The 23622-nt window shown below is 36.8% G+C and overlaps 3 protein-coding genes across 17 annotated transcripts in view; 1 reads left to right on the forward strand and 2 right to left on the reverse strand.

Moving 5' to 3' along the window:
• The first annotated feature begins 303 nt into the window (after nt 1-303).
• Nucleotides 304-3009, forward strand: LOC724809 (WD repeat-containing protein 46). Of its 2 annotated transcripts, XM_006558394.3 has the most exons (7): nt 304-384; nt 454-544; nt 662-1350; nt 1427-1743; nt 1821-2145; nt 2231-2344; nt 2457-3009. In XM_006558394.3, the coding sequence occupies exons 2-7, from the start codon at nt 478-480 to the stop codon at nt 2580-2582; spliced, it is 1638 nt and encodes a 545-aa protein (XP_006558457.2). In that variant the 5' UTR covers nt 304-384; nt 454-477; the 3' UTR covers nt 2583-3009. The 2 variants fall into 2 exon arrangements, with proteins under 2 accessions (XP_006558457.2, XP_026295585.1); XM_026439800.1 differs by having other exon boundaries at nt 304-544.
• Nucleotides 2936-11416, reverse strand: LOC551291 (spectrin alpha chain). 4 transcript variants are annotated; one of them, XM_016911161.2, is made up of 8 exons: nt 11307-11416; nt 10951-11178; nt 10642-10873; nt 6950-10566; nt 6822-6866; nt 3477-6438; nt 3214-3380; nt 3006-3134 (listed from the first exon to the last, which is right to left on the reverse strand). In XM_016911161.2, the coding sequence occupies exons 2-8, from the start codon at nt 11098-11100 to the stop codon at nt 3006-3008; spliced, it is 7302 nt and encodes a 2433-aa protein (XP_016766650.1). In that variant the 5' UTR covers nt 11101-11178; nt 11307-11416. The 4 variants fall into 4 exon arrangements, with proteins under 4 accessions (XP_016766652.1, XP_016766650.1, XP_016766651.1 ...); XM_016911162.2 differs by having other exon boundaries at nt 11312-11381; XM_016911163.2 differs by lacking the exon at nt 11307-11416 and having other exon boundaries at nt 2936-3134; nt 10951-11100.
• A 411-nt stretch (nt 11417-11827) lies between these two features.
• The window catches only part of E74 (ecdysteroid-regulated gene E74), a 149154-nt gene continuing 137359 nt past the window's right edge, over nt 11828-23622 (reverse strand). For 10 of the 11 annotated variants that reach the window (XM_006558373.3, XM_006558371.3, XM_006558377.3 and 7 more), the window contains one exon: nt 11828-15291. In XM_006558373.3, the coding sequence (XP_006558436.1) occupies nt 14741-15291 (551 nt within the window). In that variant the 3' untranslated portion in view covers nt 11828-14740. 11 annotated transcript variants of the gene reach the window in all.

The raw sequence follows: 23622 nt of genomic DNA on the forward strand, positions 1-23622 counted from the left end.
ATAAATATAAATATAAATATAAATAAAATAAAATAAAATAAAATAAATATATTTTTAGATTATAAATAAATAACTTTTAGATTATAAAATAAATATACTTTAAGATTATAAATAGATTTAAATATTTGATAATATCATTTTTTGATAGAATATTTATAAAATATTTATATATTGAAAAATTTAAAATTCCTTTTATTACTTTTATTGAAGAAAGATTTAATGAAACGAATGTCTAGATTTAATGAAAGATAAAAATCATTAATAGAAATTATTTATTAATTTATTCATTTTGTAAACGTTGCTTTAAATAAATATGGCGTCTTATGAATTTACACATGGTTCGGTTAGAATTATGACAAAGAGTAGAATATTTAGATTTTAATTGTAAATAATTTTTTAATAAAAAATAATTGTTTTAATCAATTATAATTAATTGTTGTTTTAATTATCAAGAACAAGAAGAAACTTACAAAAACAATGGGACCTATAGAAACAACGCAAGTTACAAAAACAATGAGATTTACGAGAAGAATTAAATCTACAAGTATTTTTTATATATATTATTTGTTTATATATATATATATATATGTATTGTTTATTCATTGATATTATTTTATTTTATATATTATATTTTAAAAATAATTATAAATAATATTTACAGATCATAGATATCGTAATCGAGTACCAATTGATCCAGAAAAATTAGCAAAATATAATAAAGGTGATGGAATTGATTTAAAATCAGGATCATCTAAAATCAGAAATAAAATAATAAAACAAAAATTAAAAAAAAAAGAAAAAAATTTTGAAATAACAGTAAAAGATACTGCTCGTACTGAATTACTTTTGACAGAAGATTATGGTTGTTTGGAAGCTGATGCTGGACAAGTAACAGTACAATATAATCAAAAACAAATTGCAGATAATGTAGACATAACAAGTGCAGCTAAACATTTTACATTAAATTTAGATTTTGGACCATATTATATAAAATATACTAGAAATGGTAGACATTTAGTATTAGGTGGGAAAAAAGGCCATGTAGCTGCTTTAGATTGGATCACAAAAAAATTAGCTTGTGAAATAAATGTAATGGAATCAGTACATGATTTATCATGGCTTCATATAGAAACAATGTTTGCAGTAGCACAAAAAGAATGGGTATTTATTTATGACAATCAAGGAATTGAACTTCACTGTTTAAAATTAATGAATAAAGTTAATAAGTTAGAATTTTTACCTTATCATTTTTTACTTGCCAGTGGATCTAGAGATGGTTATTTAGCATGGTTAGATATTTCCATTGGAAAATTTATAAATTCTTTTAATTCCAGATTAGGAAAAATAGCAGTAAGTTTAAGTATATTTTATAATTTTTTATTTATTTAGTTAATATAATATAAAAAAATTATCAATTATTTTATAGGTAATGACACAAAATCCTAGTAATGCACTACTTTGTGTGGGTGACTCAAAAGGTGTAGTTTCAATGTGGTCTCCAAACAGTAAAGATCCTTTAGTAAAAATGTTATGTCATACTCAAGCAGTAGCTGCTTGTGCAGTTCATCCTTATGGAACTTATATGGCAACTAGTTGTCAAGATAAATTTGTAAAAATATGGGACATTAGACAACTAGCAGGTCCATTGCATAATTATCGTGTACGAACTCCAGTTCAGCATTTATCTTACAGTCAATGTGGTCAATTAGCATTAGCTATGGGAAATGTTGTAGAAGTTTATCGGTAAATATTAAATTATAATTTATATATATATATATATATATATAAAACATGTATATAAATATAATTTCTATTATTAGATCATTGGCCAATGAAATAAAACCTTACTTACGTCATAGAGCTGAATGGACTGTGACAAGTATGCAATTTTGTCCATATGAAGATATTTTAGGTATTGGTACATTGAGAGGAATTTCTTCTCTTTTAGTACCAGGAAGTGGAGAAGCTAACTTTGATGCTCTTGAAAATAATCCATTCCAAACTAAAACTCAGAGACGCGAAGCTGAAGTAAAAGCTCTATTAGATAAGATTCAACCAGAATTAATATGTTTGGATCCAGTTGCTATTACAGAAGTAGATGTACCCACCTTAAAAGATAAAATAGAAGCTAAAAAGAATCTTTTGGTGAGTATTTAATAATTTAATTAATTTTTTTTTTTACAATAATTAAAAAAAAATAATTAAAAAACTCTATATTATATACTTACAGTATCTTAAACCAAAGGAAATAGATTTCAAACCTCGTAGAACGAAAGCTAAAGGTAGAGGCGGAACAGCTAAAGTAATTAAGACTAAAAAAATTCTGAAAGATTTAAATCGAAGGGTAAATAAATTTTTATATATATTATATATATAATTATATATATATATATATATATATATATATATATATATATATATATATATTATAAATATTAAAAAATATTTTTTTTTAGGAAACTATTAATATAGTTCGTCAAGCGAATATTCAATCGAATATAAAGAAAGTAGAAAAACCTCAAAAAGATTATGGAATATTAAATAGATTTTTACCAAGATCTAATAAACAAACAAATAGATAATGTATGAATTATTAAAAGAATATAATTTTATTTTATTTTTCTATATTTAAATTTTACTATCTATATATATATTTAAATATAATTAAATATATATATATTTAAATATATTTTTTAATTTCAATAAAATTTTGTTGAAAAAACTTTTTAAATTATTTCATACTGTAAAATATGTAAATCATTATATTATATATAATGCATATAATTTATTTTTCATGATTTTTCATTAATAGCAAATATGTTACATACAAAATAGTATAAAGTGCGATGTAAATAAATTTAAGATAAATAATTGATTACATATATATATATATATAGTATTGAAGTGTGAGGTGTTTAATGAAATAAGCATTCAATAGTTTAACTGTAACATTCTATAATTTAATAATTGTTATAATAAAAAAGGAATAATTTATGTAACTACAATTAATTCTGGAAAAGAGTGCGAGTAAATTCAATATAATCCAATGCTCCTGTGATTGGTCGCTCCGTTTTTGGATCGACATAAGGTTTCATGCGAGCAACACAATAATCAGCCATCTCCTTGGTAAGATTCTAAATATATGCATAATATATTATTAATATGAAAAACAAATTAATAACTATATATTTAAAAATTATTTTTTATACTTACAGCATATAATTCTTCTTTCGTAACATATGGCCGATCTGCAGCAGTAATAGCACGAAAAGCATTTTCTATTTCCTCAGAACTTTGTACATTTTCTGTTTCCTTACTGATCATAAATGCCATATATTCTTGCAATGATACATAACCATCTCTATTTGGATCAACAACATCTGAAAAATAAAAATTTTACATTGTACAATCATATATTATAAATTTATATACAAATATAAATTTATCTATATTTCATAATTATTATTTAAACGTACCAAGGATATTTTCAAATTCTGGATCAGGTTGGCCTTCTTCTACCATTGGTAAATCGTAACCAAGAGCTCTTAAACATGATTTGAATTCTTGATGATTTAAACGACCACTCTTATCCTTATCAAAATGTTTAAACATCATTGAAAATTCTTTAAGGGCATCTTCAGAAACACCAGACTGATTACGTGCTTGTATTTGTTGTTCCAAGTTGTGTTGCATACGCATTCCCAATTGATCTAATTGATCCCATTGTTGAGCCAATCCTACGGTACTGTGTTCCGTATAACGATTGTCCAAAATTAAATGTTCTTCCAAAATTGCTCCCAAATCTTCTATTTTCTTCAAATCTTGACGACGTGCACGAACTTCTTGAGTTTTTCTCTTTGTTGCTTCTAATTGCTGTTCTAGCGATCCTGATCCTTCCATCATAGATGTTCTCGTCTCCGCTAGCCATTGATGGAATGCGTTAGCATGTTTAGCAAATTCTTTACGCAATTTGTCATTTTCTTCTTGCCGTTGAGCTTCTTTCGCAAGTTCTACATCACGTTCTTTAATTATTTTTTGCAAATTGCGCCAAGTATCTTCTAGAGCTTCCATTGTGAACCATGTGTATGGATTAGGACCAACATTGAAACTTTTGATTTGCCTATCAAGAGCTGCCAAAGCTTCAAAATCTGCTTCTGCCGAAGATAAACTTGCTTGAAATTGTGCATGTGCTTCTCTGAGAGCTCGAATTTCTTCAATACTATTACATCGTACAGGATCTGTTAAATCTTCTTCTGCATTTTCAAACCATGAATTGAAAGCAGATGCTTTCTTGGCAAATGTTAAATACAATTCTTCAATTTGTCTGAATTGATCTTGCATTCTTAGCAAACGTTGCTTTCTTGCATCAGAATCAGCTAAGAGTTTTTGCCAACGAGCAATAACATCCGCGTGACGTTTCTGAATACTAGGTGTCTGATCGTGTCCAGAATCGACTAGCATTTCTTTCAAGGAAGTAATATTCTGAATTCCCTCGTGTTCAAAGGCATGTAATCCCGCGTCAAATGTTTCTTGTTTAGTTAATAATGTCTGTACGGTAGACAAATCTCTTCCGAATTCTTCTGAACGTACATGAGTTTCTTTGTCAGCAATCCAAGATTCAACTACATCTGCCTTCCACATAAATTGTAAATATGCCGAATTATCATTAAGTCGAGTCTTCCTTCTGGCCGCAAGAGCACCAAGTTGTTCTAATTTATTACGAAGTTGGGCACATCTTTGTCCTATTGCATCTGCACGATGATTTCCAGCTTTGATCAAAGCTTCTCCAGCTTCACAGATATCTTTGCAACGTTCACCATGAGCTGCGAAATCCGTTTCAAAGGCATCGTGTTTTTTTAATAAGCCTTGTACAGCAGCCATGGTGTCACCATAATCTTCAACTGATAACAATTGTTGTTTTTCCGTGATCCAAGCTTCTTCTTCTTCGACTTTAGCCAAAAATTGTTGATAAGTCAAAGACTCGTCCAATTTTTGTCCTCTATTAGCAGCCAGTTGTTTCAATTCAGCCCATGCTTGGTTGAGAAGTTTCAAACGTTGCTCAATTTCAGGTACTCCCAGATTAGAAACATCCATCAATTTTTCTCCCGCTTCTTGAACAGCTTGTATTGCAGGCTCATGGCTACCTAACTCTGCTTCTAATCTCTTATGTTTTTTCTTTAAGTTTTGCACGCCAGTAAGATCACGACCATAATCATCTGATCCGACTAATAATTTTTTCTCCTTGATCCAAGACTCTTCATCAGCAATATCTCTGAAGAATTGATGCAATGTATTTGCTTCATTTAATCTCGCTTGTCTATGAGCAGCAAGATTGCGAATTCTTTCGTAGCGCTCATTTATGCTTTGTCGTTTTTCTTGAATACCAGCTGCATCAAATTGTCCACTTTCAATAAGAGAATCTGCCTGCGCATTCATATCTTTGATTCTTTCTTCATGTGCCTGAATATCAGCTTCAACTAATTGATGTTTTTTCATCAAATTTTGCACAGAAGCCAAATCTTTGCCAGCATCCTCAGACGTGAGTAAACTTTCCACTTCGCCAAGCCAGAAATCAAGATCTTTAACTGCAGCGATATATGTGCGCTGTTTGTTAGCTTCTTTAAGTTTCATAGATTTTTCTGTAGTTTTCTGAGTGAGATATTCCCATTGATCGGCAATTGAAGCAAGTCTTTTTTGGACGGCGTCCTCAGAACCAGCACATTGATGTTTCTCAATTAAATTACCTCCCATAGCTAGCACAGATTGAATTCTATCAGCATTTGCTGCTAATTCAGCCTCAAATGCCTGATGTTTTTGATGTTTCGATTGAATATTGGCTGGATCTTTATAATTCTCTTCAGTAGCCAATTGTAGTTTCTCAGCGATCCAATTTTCCATTTCATCAGCATCTCGAGAGAATTGTTGTAGAGTTTGAGATTCTCCCAATTTAGAACGTTTTTCAATAAGAGCATCTTTCAAATGCTTCCAACGATCGAGAACCTGGCAACGTCTTTCATCAATTGGTTTCGCAGCATAATGCTCGGCGGCTATCAGTTGATCAGCTAAAGTCTGCAATGTAGCAATCTTTTCTTCATGAGCATTGATAGCTTTGTCAAAATCTTCATGTTTCTTGATAAGAGCCTCCACATTGTCGCTACTATCGACAGTATCTGCACTACTTAAGAAAGCTTCTCGTGCGCTCATCCAATTTTCAGCTTGCTCGCAATCTCTACAGAATAATTGTAGCTCCAAATTTTGATCTAATTGCATACGTCGTTGGATCCAAGCTTTTTCTAACTCTTGGCGTGCTTCAGCCATGGATTCAAGTTTCTCTTGAATTTCAACACTTGCATAGTGACTGGATTGTAGAAGTTGTTGACCAAAAAGTTCGAATGCCTGGAAAGTACCTGCTCTGGCATCGATTTCCATGCGGTGTTCCTATAACATAAATGAAATAAAAGTTATATCAATTCATACGTATTATTGGTAATATTATTGATAGCCTCCATATAAATTCACACTCATATTTTGCACGTTTTCAATCCACTCGACAATAGACACTACGATAAGCGAAAAAGACAGCGATTGCACTATAAAAAGCATTGAAAATATTCCATAAGTGTTAATAAGGCGGTGTCTTCATTACTAAAACATCGATCTGTCAATCTGTTTCTTTTTTTTTTTTTTTTTTTTTTCTTAAAAAGAAATTTAGCAACATAAAAAAATATATCAAATGTGATTAATTATAAAAAATATAGAAAAATGTATTCAGAGGCAAAGTCGCACAGTTTTGTTCCATGCTCTTTTCAACACTTCAGTACCTCTGGAAGTATGCCGTATCGTGCGTCTATCTCTGCCCTGTGATTCTATAATTCATGAATGACTCGTGAACGACTGTGTGATCATTTGATCATTTCAATACCAGCTATCTTTTGATCAATCGACTTACCTGATGTCGTTCGAGGAGAGCTTCTGCACCGGTTACATCCGAAGCCAGCTCCTCTGAAGCGACTAAACCCATCATTGAGTTTATCCAAGCCATCAAATCTCTATAATCGCTGAGAAAACGTTGTAGATCGTAAGAATCCAACAACTTCTCTTTTCTGCTGTTAGCTTTTGCTGTTAGTTGAGTCCACTCTTCATTGATTTCTTTTTGTTTAGCATAAGTCTGTTCAGCAGTTTCAGGATGAGATTGCATCAGGCGATTAGCTGTTTCATCCAGCTGTTTTATTTTATCTCCCAAAGCAGCTAGATCTCTTTCTAATCCTTCATGTTTGCGCTGTAAGGCTTGTACACTGCGCAAATCCTTTCCAAGATCATCGTTATTCAGCGCAGCATCTTTTTCACGAATCCAATCCTTGGTCTCATCAACGTCACGATGGAATCGTTGAACTTCATGAGCAGAGCCGAGTTGATTAGCACGCTCTGCAGTAAGGGTTTGCAAACTAGTCCATTTCTCATTGAGATCCTGTATTTGTGTTTGAATTTTTAACGCAGCTTCCGTTTGTCCAAGACTCATTAATTGTACGGCAATCTCATTCATCTCAGCAAGACGAACTTCATTGGCTTTAAGATCAGCTTGGAAATCATCGAATTTCTTTTGCATCACCTCTACCTGTTCCAAATCCTCACCAACATCTTGAACTTGAGCATGATTCTCTTTATCCTTGATCCAAGTAGCCAATTCTGCAGCTTCTCTGACGAGTACATAAGCTTTGGCCGTTTCATTAAGCTTGTTTTGCCTTTCACGGGCAAGTCTCAGAAGATCATCATATTGAGCTTCGATCTGGGCTTGTCTGGCTGCAATAGAACTTTGCTCTCTTGCTAAATTTTGCTGGGAAGCGCTCAATCCTGCTTCAGGTTCAACTCTTTTCACATAAGCGGCTGGAACAAAACCTTGACGATCATTTACCTCGACCTTCCACCAATCTTTGTTGTTAGAATTCAACAGAGTCAAAGTATCACCCTTCTTCATGGATACTTCTCTTGGTGATTTTTCTGTATAATCATAGAGTGCCACTACACACTCTTTGCCAGTAATGTCAACAGTAGGAGTTTCTTGTTGACGGCAAGAGGCAGCTTGATCTCTAAGCGCGGCAATAGTACTTGCAAATGCTTCCAGATCACTGACCAATGCTTCATGTTTTTTTAAGAGAGCCTCAGAACTATCTTCATCTTTTCCATAGTCAGCATTCATGACTATAGGTCGTTTCTCCTTCATCCAAGATTCAGCTTCATTAGCATCAGCAAAGTACTGATGTGCTTGCAGAGAATCGTCCAAATCATTTTTACGTTGTCTAGCTTTCTCCTTTAATTGTCCCCAATGCTCGTCCAATGCAGCTAAACGTTGGCTAATTTCTTCGGCGGCGAAATGACTTTCTTGCAGCATTGATGCACCTGCCTGGCAAACAGCAGCCACGCGTGGTTCATGGTTATTTATCTCTGCTAGAACAGCCTGATGTTTTTTCTGTAAATTTTGCACACCAATGAGATCACGACCGCGATTGGTAGATGCTGCAACTGGTTCTTTTTCACGAATCCATGCTTCTTCGTCTTCTATATCTCTGAATAATTGTTGAACCTGCAATGAATCAAGAAGTCGTTGTTTACGAATATTCATAGGCTGTTGAAGAGCTGCATATCGAGCTTGCAGTTGTTCTTGTTTAGCTTTGATATTATCTGCATCAAAATGACCAGATTTAACAAATTGATCTGCAGCTTGGGCAATGCTTTCAATCCTGTCAGAATGAGATGCGACATCAGCTTCCAAAAGAGCATGTTTCTTTTGAAGATTTTGCACACTGGTTAAATCTTTACCGTAATCTTCAGACATCAATTGCCCTTCTACTTCTGAGAGCCATAATTCGATATCCTCGACGGTACGATTAAATTGTTGCTGTTGGGAGGCTTCTTGCAGTTTGGCTCCTTTCTTTTCAGTAGCATGAGTTAAACTTTCCCACAGGGACATAATTTCATCGGTACGAGTACGAATTCTATCGCTGGCATAGTGGTCACTTTCGATTAATTCTTGTCCAGTAGCTACCATTTCTTCCATACGAGTTCTATTGGCATTTAATTCTTGTTCAAAGTTTTGATGTTTCTGCACTTTTCCATTTAAATTAGTAGGATCTAAATAGCTATCATCAGTAGCAAATTTGAGTTTTTCATTGACCCAACCCTTTGTTTCATCACAATCGCGTTCAAATTGCTGTAATTTGTACGCGTCCTCTAGACGACGTCTTCTTTGAGCCGACTTTTCAAGAAGAATGGCGCGTCTCTCTAATAAAAGTTGACGCCTTTGCGCTACATCATCCGCTGCATAATGTTCTCCTTCTATTAATTTACCAGCAAATTCATCCAATATTTTTATTTTTTCCTCCTGAGCAGCTAAAGATTTGTCAAAATCTTCATGCTTTTTAATAAGAGCTTCTACGCTATCGAGCGAATCTCCCAAATCTTCGTTTGCTAAAAATGCTTCTTGTTTCGCCATCCATGCATCCGCTTGTTCCGTATCTCGATAAAATAATTGTAAGTCCATGCATTGTTCATATAAAATTTTTCTCTTCTCCCAAAGATTTAAAAGAGATTGCTTATCTTCTGCGAGGGAATTTAATTTTCTAGTTACTTCCTCCGCGGCGTAATGCTTTTTTTCCAATAACTTGTTACCAGCCAATGTAGTCGCATCGAAGCTATCGGCTCTAGCATCAATTTCTCCTTTATGCTCTTGATGTCTTTCAACAAGAGCTTCTGCACCAGCTACATCTTTAGCCAATTCATCCGCTGAAATAATCGCGCGCATATCGTTCATCCAAGAAACTAAATCTCTGTAATCAGCTAAAAATCTATGCAAGTAATAAGATTCATCAAGCTTCAAACGTCGTTCTTTTGCTTTTGCTGTTAGACTTTCCCATGATTGTAATATCTCTGCGCGTTTGGCTTGAATTTGTTTAGAATGATCTGCTTGATGAATAGCTGCGAGACGATCTGCTTCAGCGCCTAATGTATAAACTTTATCCTCTAAAGCTGCCAAATCACGTTCTATGCCCTCATGCTTCCTTTGTAAAGTTTGTACACTTGCAAGATCTCGTCCAAAATCATCTGAAGATAAGACAACATCCTTCTCTGCAATCCAGGCCATTGTTTCATCAGCATCTCGATTGAATCTTTGAATTTCGTGCGCGCCAAAAAGTTTTTCTTGTCTCAAAACAGCAAGCTGTTTCAATCTTTGCCAAGATTCATTCAATTCTTCTTTTCTACGTAAAATAGTGTCGCGTTCAGGATGTCCATCTAGAAGAAGTTTATCTGCCAATTCATTTACTTCTGTTACTCTATATTCCTGGCTAGCCATATCTTTTTGGAATTCGTCAAATTTTCTTTGGAGGACTTCAACATGTTCCAAATCATGTCCAAATTCATCAGTTGTTACAAATGCTTCTTTATCATGAATCCAAAACATCACTTCGTCACAATGTCGCATAAATTGTACAAGTACTAAAGCTTGTTGTAACTTAAGGCCCTTGTCTGCTAATCTAGAGAGCAGTAATTCCCATAATTGATGAAGATCCGCTATAAAATATATTTGATTATTAATTTTAAACAATAAATTAAGTAAATATCATATCAATATCAATAAAATCTTACCTAATCTCTTACGAATGACATCACTTGCAAAATGATGTTGAGCTATCATTTCTGATCCAGTATTGTCTAATGATACTATAGCATTAGAATGAGCTGCAACTTCTGCTTCAAAAGCTTGATGTTTTTGTATTTTTGCTTGGAGATTTGTAGGATCTTTATAACTTTCATCTGAAGCAGCTTGCAGTTTTTCGAATATCCATCCTTCAAGTTCATCCGCATCTCGCTTAAAATACTAAAAACAAATAAAATCGTTAATAACATGACGAATAAAAATTAAATAAAAATAAAAAAAATATAAAAAATATATACTTGAAAGCGACGGGAGTCTTCAAGTTTATCTCTCTTGTTTTTAGCTTCCGCTTTAAAATTTGCATATCGACTGAGAACTTGCTCTCTTCTTTCTTGAATATCTTCCGGATTTTCTAAAATTTTCACTTCTTTTGGTGTAATCTGATCCATTTTAAAGAATGCTTATCGTTCGACGTTTGTAGACAACTCTCTACTGTTCAAAATGGCCACAGGGTGTGGTAAGATTGACTGTGTAGTGAAATCAATAATTAAAGCTTTAACATTGCGTTTATCTTTTGATATTCGTTTATAATTAAAAAATTAAATAATTATTTACATGAAATATAATATGGATATAATGTAAAAACAATTTGTACCTTACACAATTCTCCAGAATCTGACGTTACTTTGACAACTATCGTTTCTCGAGGTTCGATACTAACTGTGGAATCATCTACGTGTGTAACAAGCACTGAAATACTTTCTCTTAAAACTACGTCACTGATTGGTCGGCCAATAATACACGGACCAATAGAACGTTTTCTTTAGACGAGTATCTTATCAATTCCATTTAAGTATATATAACTATTACGTCACAGTGTAATCATTATAATAAGCAACTTTTTAAAACTTGATTTTTACAGTTTAACTTTATCTCATTCTTTTATTTTGATAAAATTTTTATCTGATTTAAAAACTATATCTTTTTATTAATTATTATTTATAATATAATTTTTATTAATTCAATTATTCATTTTATTAATCCAGTATTCGTTCAAAAAATTAAAATCTAATGATTTTATATTTAATAGTTATTAAATATTTAATAATTTATAATATAAAATCTTATTTTTTTTAATTTTTCTCTAATGGTAAGGGATTAATAAATGATTAATAATTATGATACAGTAATCTTTTATTAAATTTCACCTACAAACAACGAATCACAGAACGTTACATTAGAGTTCCTTACGTCAATCCATCGTGTCTTCGTATTATTTTACAGGTAAGTAATTATAGATTTATCCCTATTACAGTAAAGTCTTATTTGTTAAAATATCCTGCATCGTAGTCAATCATTATGTATATGTAAATTTAATTTACCTAAAAATAGGATTTTTTGTTGCAGTGTCCATTCATTGTTTATAAGTGGATGTTATGTATAGAAGTGGTACTATTTATTTATAGGTACTTGCTTTTTTGTTCATTGTACTCTGATGTATTTCATTCTTCTCTCTTTATTAATTTTTTTTTATTTTTAAGCATATTTTTCATCTCATACGTGTATGCAAAGTGCGATATGAAAAAAGTCTTCGTGTACCAAAAACGTTTCTCAATTTTTTTTATCTTTTTCATTATATAATTATTATTATTATTATTATATTATTATTATTATTATTATTATTATTATTATGTTTCTCTTGACAAAAATTACAAAATTCTATGCTGACAAATAGGGGATGATATACAGGGTTAAAGGTTTTCTTTAAGTACCCGGATAAAGTCGATGGTATTACAAATACAAATTGCTAGAATTTTTTTTTCTTTAATATGTTTTTCTTTGTTAGAAGGCAACACGTTTTTGTTAATTACAAGAAGGCAATTCGCTTTGTATCATCTGGTATGTCTGGCGTCCCAAGACATTTCTTCTTGATTTTAATAACCGCGCTTATAATTCTTTATAATATTGTTTTTTGTTTCTTTTCCTTTAAGTGTTAAAATGCAAGGGACCGTTTACAGGCATTATTGGCAGCACTTGATCATATTCTCTATTATTTATTATATTTTTATTTTCTTCTTCAAAATGTTTGGAGGTGATCATCAAGAAGAACTTGTGCAGAGGCTAATCGCAGATAAGCCTCAAAGATGAGTTGCACTTTTTATCTCTTTTGTCTCTCCTGTTTTTTTTCTTTTTTCTCTTTTTTCGTTTGTCCACGATTACGAAGATAACGTAGCATAATATTCTTTTTTCTAAGTATGCTCTCAACGAATCTTTATGTACAAAACTTATTTCTATAGGATACGCTTGCACTCGCACATCACGTCCGTTATTTAGGGGCGGGCTGCTGCTCAATAAATTAAATTTCTCTCTAACTTATCATGTTTCGAACGCCCCTTACATCTTAGGAAGGCTATTATATATTCTAAAACGTTTAGAAAAATATGATGTCTCTAATTCCAGCTGAGCACAGGAAACACGCGGATGTGCGTTTTCTTTTTTTTTTTTTTTTTTTTGCAGATCATAGAATCAAATCACTGACCATGCAAATCAATTCATTATCGTTTGATCTCAATGATTGATAGTTTATTAAAAAAAAGAAAAAAAAAAAAAAGAACTACAATACAAGAGAAAAACGATAATGCTTCCACAGTGTTTACTTTCTTTTTTTCCCTATATAAAAAGACAGGAATAGAGACATCATACGGATAGACGGTTATTCAAATTTCTTCCTATGCAGACGTGACAAAAAATCTCATAGAGATACATTAACTCACTCCATTTACTACATAACATACAATATATATTCATATAATATATATATAATATTCAATAATATATACTAAAAGGTGTAATTTTATATATACAGAGATATAATGTCTGTTTCAATAATTTTTTTTTTTTATGAATTAGTAACACTAGCTTGCTAAATAACATTCTTGGACCTCGTGTGTATAGCCAGCACCTTACATTGTTGAACCTTCAGCTCAAATAGAAGAGTCGCCCTTTTTTTTTCGCTTATATTTAAAAAAATATAGTGTGTGGATACTGTGTTTGTATAGATGTACAGCCGCGTGCAATCATACACACGTATGCACGTGTTGTGTACAAATGTGTGTTTGTATATATGTGTACCTCTCCCTGAGCTCGCTCTTTAAAACTTTTTAACATCTTTATCATTTCCGCACTATCATATTTTTTTTTCCTTTCTGAATCTTTTCACAGCCCTCATTTCGTTTCGTTTTTTTCTTCTTCAAACTTTCCACATACATGCATGCACATTGTGTTAAGTTTTACTTCCCCTTTGCTTTCTTATGATTCCCTTCATCGACACGTTATATATAACAATTTCTTTTTTTTTTTTTTTTTCTAGGTAACATATATAATCGTCTAATATACAATAAATAATTTATCGCATTCTTGAATGTACAATTGTTAGCCTATATTCCGGCTATATGTTTAAGTAATAGATTTTTAATTTTTCCTTTCTTCATTTACTCTTGATTAAAACGTATTTAATAACATTTGTGCCGTAGCATTTTTAAAAACTAAATTTTGTACAAATTTGAACGAGCTCAACGTATACATATTATATACATACATGTATGCATATACATATATGTATATATATACGTATATAATATACATAAACGTTGTAAAGCTTAGTACGATTATTATTGACGTATATCGTCAAAGAATAATAAAAAAAGAAAGACCAAAGGAGGACGAAATTACAATATACGGTAGTTGCATAGGTATACCGTACGTGGCAACTGTCGCGTCGACAAAAACAAAACACTCATCCTCACGCGGCAGCATCCGTGCGCATGCGCTATTCACGTTTTAATATATGTCTCTATAAGTATATATTTATAATACAAGGAACAAACGAAGTCAGAGAGAGGGTATGCTTTAGATCGTCTGGGGGGTGTGCCAAGTAAGCACATTGTGGCAGGAAGAGCTGCTTGATGAGAACGATGATGACGATAACGATGTGTTCTCGCGAAAGATTGCAGCATAAATACACGAATCACTCTTTTCCCGTAGTATAGCTCGCCTCTCGTGCTGCTGTTCCTTCGGTCGAACCCTATCTCACGCGCCGGTACAGTCAATTTCTATAATATCCTTCGGTACATCCACGAATTGATAGACTAGCCTCTGTCCGTCAACTTTTGCCAGGATACCACGCTGATAATAATAACGCAGGGCTCGACCCATCGTTTCATAGTTCATGTCCGGCTTGTTCTTGTGCAAACCCCATAGACGAGATACTGCTTTGCTGTCCACCAATTTGAAGACACCTCGTTCGCGATTCGTCCACTTGATGTATCGAGGGCAATACTCTCGATCCTGTAGTAATTTTAACAAAAATTCCCAAAGATACGTCGTCGAACCCTCGCGAGATTTCCTTTTTACCGCAGCACCGTCTCCTTGACGCGGTTTTTTCAACTTGTTCTTCTTCGATCGTGGAGGGAAACCTAATTCCAGTAGATATAAATCGTCGGAAACCGAACTGGTAGCTGCTTGAATTACACTCGTTGGAACTCCTCCAGGTCCCCGTGGTGGACTAGGGGTACAAGGTGTTGCAAATTGGGCCCCACTGGCATACATCGAGTTCACATAACTGCTGTAGCTTTCGGATACTGTAAACAAAAAAAGAATAATCATGAAGTATAAAGATATTATTTTAATGTGAATTTTTAATTTTATCATATATTTTTATATAAATAATTATAATTTTTTTTATTAATTATAAAATATTTATAATTACATAATAAATGACTATCTTTAATTATATCTAGCTTCGCTAGATGGCACTAGTATAATCATTACCATTAGAAGATAATACAGATTGTCATCAAATTAACCCGATTATTTTCGACTTTTTTCTCATAAAAAAATTGTTTCATTTATTTATGTAAAAATTAAATTTAATGCATCAGTTTTTTTATACACATTAAGTATTTCAACTAATTTCTTATATGAAGATATACAAAATCGTATACAAATGATCACAGAAACAAGATTTTAGGTTAGGTTTTTTCAATTTCGAAATGCATTACATATTTGAATTACTTTAATATATTCGATCAAATGCAGTCCTATTCTACTAACGAATACTTTTCAAATATATAGATAATCTGATCGATGCTATCTATATTTTATATTTCAAAACTTCTCGATCAAAATAAACTTACGAATTAACATTGATCAATAATCAATTTGTTGCGTGATATTGAGATTTTCGCAATGCGTCTCTTCAAGTATACATCGTACTTAACCGTGCAATGAACTATTAATAGCTGTTCACAGAGCATCGTTGCCGGTGCTTTGCCGTTTCTGTCACCAGATGATTGATGTTTCAGAACGAGTTCTCGCGGCTTCGTCTCGATAACCTTTTTTCTCTCGAGCGGTCACGATCGATCTCGATTCCGTGACAAGCAGTAAAGAAAACGTGCATTAAATCGACATACAGGTCGAATCGAATACTAGATCTACGACGAATGTTAGAAATATCGTTTACGCGCCGAAGGAGATTAGTTACACAGTTACAACTGCATAATTTTACTGGTGTATAACCGAAAGGTGTATAAACGCGATACATTTCTACAAACTACTTCCCACGTGAACAATCCTATTAAACAATTCTATAAACGAATCGATAATTTCGATCGTAAAACTGCAACACCAGTAAAATAATCCTATATCTATCGATTTTAAATTTATAAATGCTTCTCTGAGCTTTTATTTGCGCGTTTTTCCCCATCCCAATCATCGATACATTCCAAGTTGCCAAGTAGATATACTTTTTTTTTTAATTATATTCCTTTTTATTAAAATAAATATTTTACGCGAATATGATCTAGGTAAAAAAATTTCGTCGTAAAAAATAATTCTGTAAGTTGCACGAAAACAAGGAACTCCAGAGATACCTCGAAATAGAAAGTATTCTTACGCCACTGATCGTGTGGCCAGTGCCGTGTGCGCGCGAAGAGAAGAAGAGGTAGTCGGGTAAAGAGAGGGCTAAGCGGAGCCAAATGAAGAGAGAGAAGGACGAGAGGGAGCATACGAGAGTGATCGCACGAGAGACGGAGAGAGGATGATCGAGATAGAGAAGGAGGATGATGACTAAAAGGGTAGGGGAACTCTGGCTGCAGTATGATAGAGGACTGACCCGAGCCAAGGTTGCACGGGTGACGCCATCAAGCTACTAGTGCATAATAGCGCCGCTCGTTCTGAGGCCGCCGCGACTGCGCTAAAATCGGAACTCGTTCTCCGCATACCCTCCACCACCGCTCTCGGTGCCATTTTCTTGCGTTCTATGCGTCGTTCCTCGTAGTTCCGTGGAGGTGCGCCACGAGGTTGAACGATTCCTTCTCTATTCGAGGAGAAGCTTTTCGAGCCGATGCCAAAGAGAGAGAAAAGCTTGAAAAGGGGGGAAAAGACAGAGAGAGAGAAAAGGAATCGAATAAGGCGGACAAAAAGATGGAGAGGTAGGGAACCGAATTCTCGAGGTGCCTCTAAAAATAAAGAGAACGCCCCGTTGTTCTCAGGATCCGTGTATATAGATTATACAAGAGAGAAAGAGGTAGTGGAAGGGAGGACAAAGAACGAGATAGTAGAGAAAAAGATACGAAGTAGGAAGAAGGAAGAAGAGAGCGAGCGAGAATAAGAGAGAGAGAGATAGATAGATAGACGAAGAGAGAAAGATAGAACGAAGATCAAGAGCGGCGGAGAACAGCTGGAGTGGATCGTGTTTACGCGCCGTATGACTAGCTAGATGAGTCAATCGTAGACCCGTTGTCTAGGAGTGGTGTAGTGGGGGAGCTACTACTTCACTGACCTATACCACGGATGTCGTATAGCGAAGGACCGCTAGAGAGACGATGCATCGCGTATACACATGAATGTTTCGTGACGCATAGAATACACTGCCGCCGTTGCCGTTTTATTATTGCACACACACACACACACAAGAAGAACATAAATTCCGATTTTAACTACGATTTTAACTACGAGATAACGATTTTTTATCGACGCTCGAATACTCGTGTAATAGGAATATTTATTGCTAACGATTACAATCGTTACTGTAATGTTTTCATTCTATATATTTTTTTTTTTTAAACGAATCAACATTATTCGTTATTGATTTTAAATAAAAAGGCAGAGAAAGGATCAGGAGGAAGAGGAAAGGAAGACGGACGAACAAGTGGCTTCCGGGCCGACAGTGATGTTTTCGACCGTGTAGTTGGCCGTTTCTTCCTGACAGCGGTGGCAGGAAGTTTAGATGAAGCGGCCGGTGAACAAGTCGATAGTTAAAAATACGTACAAAAGAGAGGGAAGGGAAAAGGGAGGGAAAAGGAAGGATCCAAGTTATCCACGGAGTCGTGGTTCTCGTGTATTTTGCGAGAATTTCGCGCTAGCCTTGCGGCCGGAAGTACAAGTATAGCAAGAAGGGAGGGATACAGGGAGAGAGAAAGAAAAAACGGGGAAGCGGGAGGAGATGATCTCGCCGCTTCTGGTGGGGATGTTCAGGAACGTACGAATCGGTAGTAGTAGTAGTAGTAGTAGTAGTAGACGTGTAGACTGAAAGTGAAGACGACGGAAGAGGAATCTCTGCGTCTCTATATGGAGAACGGATTCTCACGTACGTTCTCGTAACTCGAATAATTATTTATAGGGAATAAATTTTAGGGGAAAAAAAAAGCGTAGAGATATGCATAGAAAAAAAGAAAAAGAAATGTTAAAATAGATGATAAATAACTTTATCTTCATTTTATATATTTCGCCGTTTATATCTTTTCATTTATCTGTCATAGAAGTCGATTCAGCAAAAGTATGAATTTTATTTTTTTTTTTTTTTTTCGTTGGCGACGAAAATATTCGAGACTTGTATACGTACAAAGCAGTCGATATTATACTCGTGTATAATACTTTATAGACAAACGAGAAAAAGAGAATAAAAAAAAAAAAGAAATAACAGATACGACGGAGACGTATATGGCGTTAATAGCCGTGAACCCGTCATTTAACGAGTTAGTTCTGTATATACATATATCGATACTGACATTATCGGCAATTCGTATGGTTAACCAATTGAAGACACAGATACGCGCGAGACTTATCGTACGATTTCCTTCGGACGAATTACTGTACCAATAAACGCACCGTTATTTCTTTCTCAGATACGAATTATCTTAGCGACGATATTGTTTGGATGTAATGGAGAGAGAGTAAAAAAAAAAAAAAGAGAAAGAGAGAGAATGGAAAGGAGATCGACAAAGACAGCAATGTCGATCGACGCGTATTATTAATCGATGGCAAATAACGATGCAAACATTTTTATCCGATCTTTCCACATTGATCGATCGAAAATAAAAGAAAAAAAAAATAGTTCACGAGTTTGCTATTCGAAAACGTGTAAATTTCGATCGCGTGTATTTGCGTAGGAGAGCAACTCCGCGCGGATGAGAAAAAGAAATACGTTGCGGAGGATGTGACTGTGTAAGGCGAGTTCTCACGTACCAGGACTTCGAGGCGGAATTCCGCGTGCACCTAAGTGCACGAATGACCCTCAACCCGTCGGGGAGGGCAGCGGCGGCGGAAGAAGGATGGAGTGACACGGCGTGAAGAGGAAAGGCACCGAAACTGTTCGTACGGCATAAACAAAGCGGCGTGGATACTATATTTGTATATGTGCGCGCTCGCGCGCCGCACAAAGCGTGGATGCAAGGCTTAGAAACGGTATGTGTGTGTGTGTATAGCGGTATATACGAGGATGCATACGCGCGCGTATCAAAGAATACATGGAGAAGGAAAGGGAGATAAAGAGGAAGGAAGGAAGAGAGAAGGAGGATAGGATAAAGATGGGGCTGGACACACGGAGAGCGTGTTGGTGGAGCGAAAGAGAAAGATGAAGAAGAAAGAAGGGAAGAGCGGTGGTTCAGCAGCGGGTGGTGGAGAAGTGGGTAGGAGGAGGAGGAAGACGAGGAGGCGGAGGAGCGGGAGGAGGTGGACGAGGAGGATGAGGTCGAGAGAAGGGGAGAGTTGACCTTCAGCTGCGCCGGGAAAGTCAGGCAGTCACTGACCGACAGACTAACTTAACTACTCTATCCTTCTCCTCCTTCTCTCTTCTCCACCTCCATTCGCGACTGGCTAGTCCGATGCACCGTGTGCCGTACACATCCACCGTGTCTCTTTTCACGTCTCCCCGTCTCCCTCCTTCCACTCTTTTAGATATCTCTCTCTCTCCTTCTCCCTCCCTCTCTTTGTCTCGCCCCCGGATGGATTCGAGCCTTCCTCTTGCTCCATCCTTCCTTCTCAAGCTCGATCTGTCTCCGTTTCTCACGTTTCTTTCTGCATCTCCCCCTCCACTACTACTACCGCGTGTCTCGACATCGAGTTCTTCTCTCTCTCTCTTTCTCTTCTCTCTTCCCTGCTCCCATTCCCTTTTCCTCTCTCTCTCGCTCTCTCGTTAGACCCAGACCCCCATCCCGGCCTATTATGTTACCCTACTGCCTCGGGATACTATCTTTAACCCCGAAACCCGTTCAAATTGCGAGCGGCTTTGCGCGCACGTGTATGAGCGCGCCACTCTCTGTACATCTCTCTCTCTCTCTCTGGGCACCCGGAAAGGGAGGAAGGATGTAAATCTCATGAGGAATAATAGGAAACGATAGCTCTGCAAGCGTATGGAAGATCGAAGAGACTCGATTTACACGAATTCTTGTATATTTATGCATTCTGGAAAGGATAGAAAATAAGGGAAGCAAGGGAGGATGAATAAGGACTGAGAAAGATCAAGACTGCTCGGTTGAAAAGCATCTCTTTCGTCGCGGGATCTCGGTCGAAGGACGTCGAGGTAAAAGTCTGCTCTTTGATCTTTCCACGCGTCAAAAAAAAAAAAAGCTCGTTCCCGCGCGTTCTCGATTGCAATGGACACGTTCCGTGGGCGGGACGCATTATTTCTCTATATTCCTCGAAACGTAGCAGTCGAGGAAGAAGGGGGATAAATATGAGAAAACAGTTCCTGGGCCCGTTCGTAACGAAGAGATTTACGTTCGAAGAGTTGCCGCTTTTTCTACGCGTCCACCTTGGCTGCCTATATAAACGTACGTCAAACGTGTGGGCCTCGCGATCCTTCCCTCCACTGCAAAACCACTCTTCCCCCCTTCCACCCCCTCTAACCCACGAGACGGAAATACTTGGGAAAAATAGCACCGAGAACGTTGCGCTGAACGTGTTTTTCATTGCTGCATAGCATATATATATATAAAATAGAAAATGTATTTTCGAAAATGTGACGAGCAGGGAATTTATCTCCATGAAAATATTATATGCTAGATCGACGATTTTTTTTTTTCAAGAGTTAAGAGAAATCCTTCGAGACGTGAAATATAGAAATAGTCTCCCTTCTCGTGGATATATATTTCCTCGAAGATCGAAGTATCGCGAGCGTGCATCGTTTGCGGGATACGTTTCTTCGCGAGTTCGTCGATCGTTCGATGAGATTCTTATTACTAGTTTCCTGCTGCACGTATCGCGGTGGGTAGCTGCTCTCTTCGGTATCCGGAAGTCTCGACAACGTAGGGCGCTATGTGTGCCCCCCCTCGCAGCCCATTATTATACCGTGCTGCACATCGAGTAAAAAGAGTATCACGAACAATCGAATAATGGAATAACGAACGGAGAAAGAAAGTCTTACGATCGATCCTCTCTATTTCGAGGATTCGTGAAAACTCGAAGGATCGGCGACGATCGCATCTAGGCTGCATTACGAATGCAAGGAGCGTGCAGCCGCGCGTTTGCATCTCCAGACTGGTCTAGCGCGGGTACTTAGCTACTTGGTAGTCATTAACTCCGTCGCCGGCAGACGTCGTGCTACGACGGAACATCGGGAGAATGGAAAAAAGCATCGCAAGTCCTTTTATCGTCGGATCTTGAATAAATCCTATCTACTCTCGACCATCACTAATCCTTTTCAAAATCGTGTATAGAGATTAAAAATTAAAAAAGTTGGGCATGTTTAAACAATAATTATTATATACTTTGGAACGAGTTGGAAGAAGCGCAGAGAGAGGCGTCTATATTCCCGGACCAATCCAACGCCTGCTGCCTACGTCGCACGCATTCTTTTCGTTCGCCAGCGGACAGAGGTCAAGACGACGACGGCCGAATGGGAAGAATGCGTGACTCCTCTTCCGTCGTCGCGGACACGACGTGTGCGAGGTCAGTGACCATCGTGCGCGCACTCTCGGTGGGCGCAACTTCTTGCAAGCGAACGAAGGAGGAGAGAGGAGAGAGAGAGAGAGAGAACCTCCTCGAAGAGGAGAAGCAACGGGAACAGCAGACGCGCAGGGGGGAAGAGAAGGGAGAGGAGCATTTTGTGGTGCAAAATACCCACGGAGGATATTTAATGGTCGGCTGATACCGAATTTAGAGGAAGGTAACGCCGCTGTCTTCTCTACGGCCGGCAAAAGTGTCGGTCCGTATAAATTCCGAGCGGAGACAGGCAGAGCGTTGGAGAGCGTTGGCAAGCCTCCTCCAGCCAAGGGTACTGGAACTTCGACCCTTTGATTCGACCCGTGCCTCTTAATTGAGATCCGAGCGTAACGAGGCAAGCAGCGACCGGCTTGATTTATTTTCGGCCCCGCGTGCATATATTTTCGCGTAGCTATCGCGCTGGTTCCTCGAGTTCCTTTCCGTTCGTTCCACGTTCGGCATCAAGGTTGAAGGAAGGAATCTCGAGTAGTTTATTCCGGGAAAGAAATCGTCCGGAGAGAATCGAAAGACGCGAGTAAAATAGGCGAGTATTTCTTCGAGATATTACGCAAGTAATTATCTGATAAGAGACGTGGACGTGGATCGTAAGAAAGTAGGGACGGTGCACATTCTTGAAATACAGAAGGCGTTATCGCGCCAAAGATAACCCAGACCAGTAGAAAATTGCCAAAACTGTGCTTTTCCTCTCCTCTCCCCCCCACTCCTCAGCGTCGATAAAACGATCGGGCGAGATGATTTGGTTCAGTGGCATTGACACGGATCACATGGAACGAGTTGCGGCCTTATCAATCCGTATAATAATTACAATAATAAGATAACGATTGCAACGAGAATGTAAATAAGTTAATGCTTCGCGCCTCGATCGATTCGTTTGTTTGCGTGTTTCGCGATATTACATAATCTGATAAAAAAAGAAAGGGAAAAAATTAGAGCGGACACGTATCCGGCGGAAATGGCGGGATTTGGACACGCACGATTTTCACGCAGAATCGAATCGATGATGGAGGAGAAAGAAAAAAGAAGGCGAAGATTTACGAGGAACGTAACAGCGTGGAATGGAAGCAGAGGAGGCTTGTCGGCATTGAAAGAGGCGACAACGGATCGCGTTCGATGCCACGAAGTGACGTATCTCGGCCAGTTGGATGGCAAGGCCGGGCTCGTGTAGCTTTCCGTTGTAATAATAAAACGGATGGGCGTTGTGCGGACCAATGGAGGAAAAGAAGAGATCTCGTTTAATTAAAGGGAGGGGGGGGGGGGAGAAAGAAAAAACACTCGTTACGAGGCAAAACTAAATAAAAGAAACGATAAGAGATCGTGGATGGGAGGGAGGGATTAAAAAGAAGATACGAGGAATAATAAAAATAATAATAAAAAAGAGAGAGGGGGGGAGAGAAAAGAAAGGATGATCGCGTGACGCGAAAAGTTTCGTGCGCGCGTAGAACTACCGCGTTCCGTACTTGATGCCCGTTCACTTTCTCCGATAGTACTAGAAACAGCCCACCTCCTCTCCCCTTCCCGCATCTTCCTGTTCCTCCCCACCAGACCATATATATCCGCGGGTCTAGGCTAGCTCAGTAGGTCTAGGTCTAGGCTGGCTGCAACGTCGCGTGTGCGTGCAGTATGCACCGACCGACGATGCAGCTGCGTGCATTCGCGCCACGAATGGACGCGCGGCGGAGAGGAGGCGG

Source organism: Apis mellifera, linkage group LG3 (assembly GCF_003254395.2).
Source record: "Apis mellifera strain DH4 linkage group LG3, Amel_HAv3.1, whole genome shotgun sequence".
NCBI classification, from domain to species: domain Eukaryota; kingdom Metazoa; phylum Arthropoda; class Insecta; order Hymenoptera; family Apidae; genus Apis; species Apis mellifera.

Excerpts from the sequence above, each read along its gene's own strand:
- LOC724809 (XM_026439800.1), top strand. The coding sequence starts at position 478 with ATGGGACCTATAGAAACAACGCAAGTTACAAAAACAATGAGATTTACG. Across the intron at positions 545-661 it reads GAGAAGAATTAAATCTACAA|ATCATAGATATCGTAATCGA; the intron begins GTATTTTTTATA and ends TAATATTTACAG. Across the intron at positions 2,146-2,230 it reads AAGCTAAAAAGAATCTTTTG|TATCTTAAACCAAAGGAAAT; the intron begins GTGAGTATTTAA and ends ATATACTTACAG.
- LOC551291 (XM_016911163.2), bottom strand. The coding sequence starts at position 11,100 with ATGGATCAGATTACACCAAAAGAAGTGAAAATTTTAGAAAATCCGGAA. Across the intron at positions 10,567-10,641 it reads TGTCATTCGTAAGAGATTAG|CGGATCTTCATCAATTATGG; the intron begins GTAAGATTTTAT and ends TATATTTTATAG. Across the intron at positions 6,439-6,821 it reads GATACGGCATACTTCCAGAG|GAACACCGCATGGAAATCGA; the intron begins GTACTGAAGTGT and ends TTTATGTTATAG.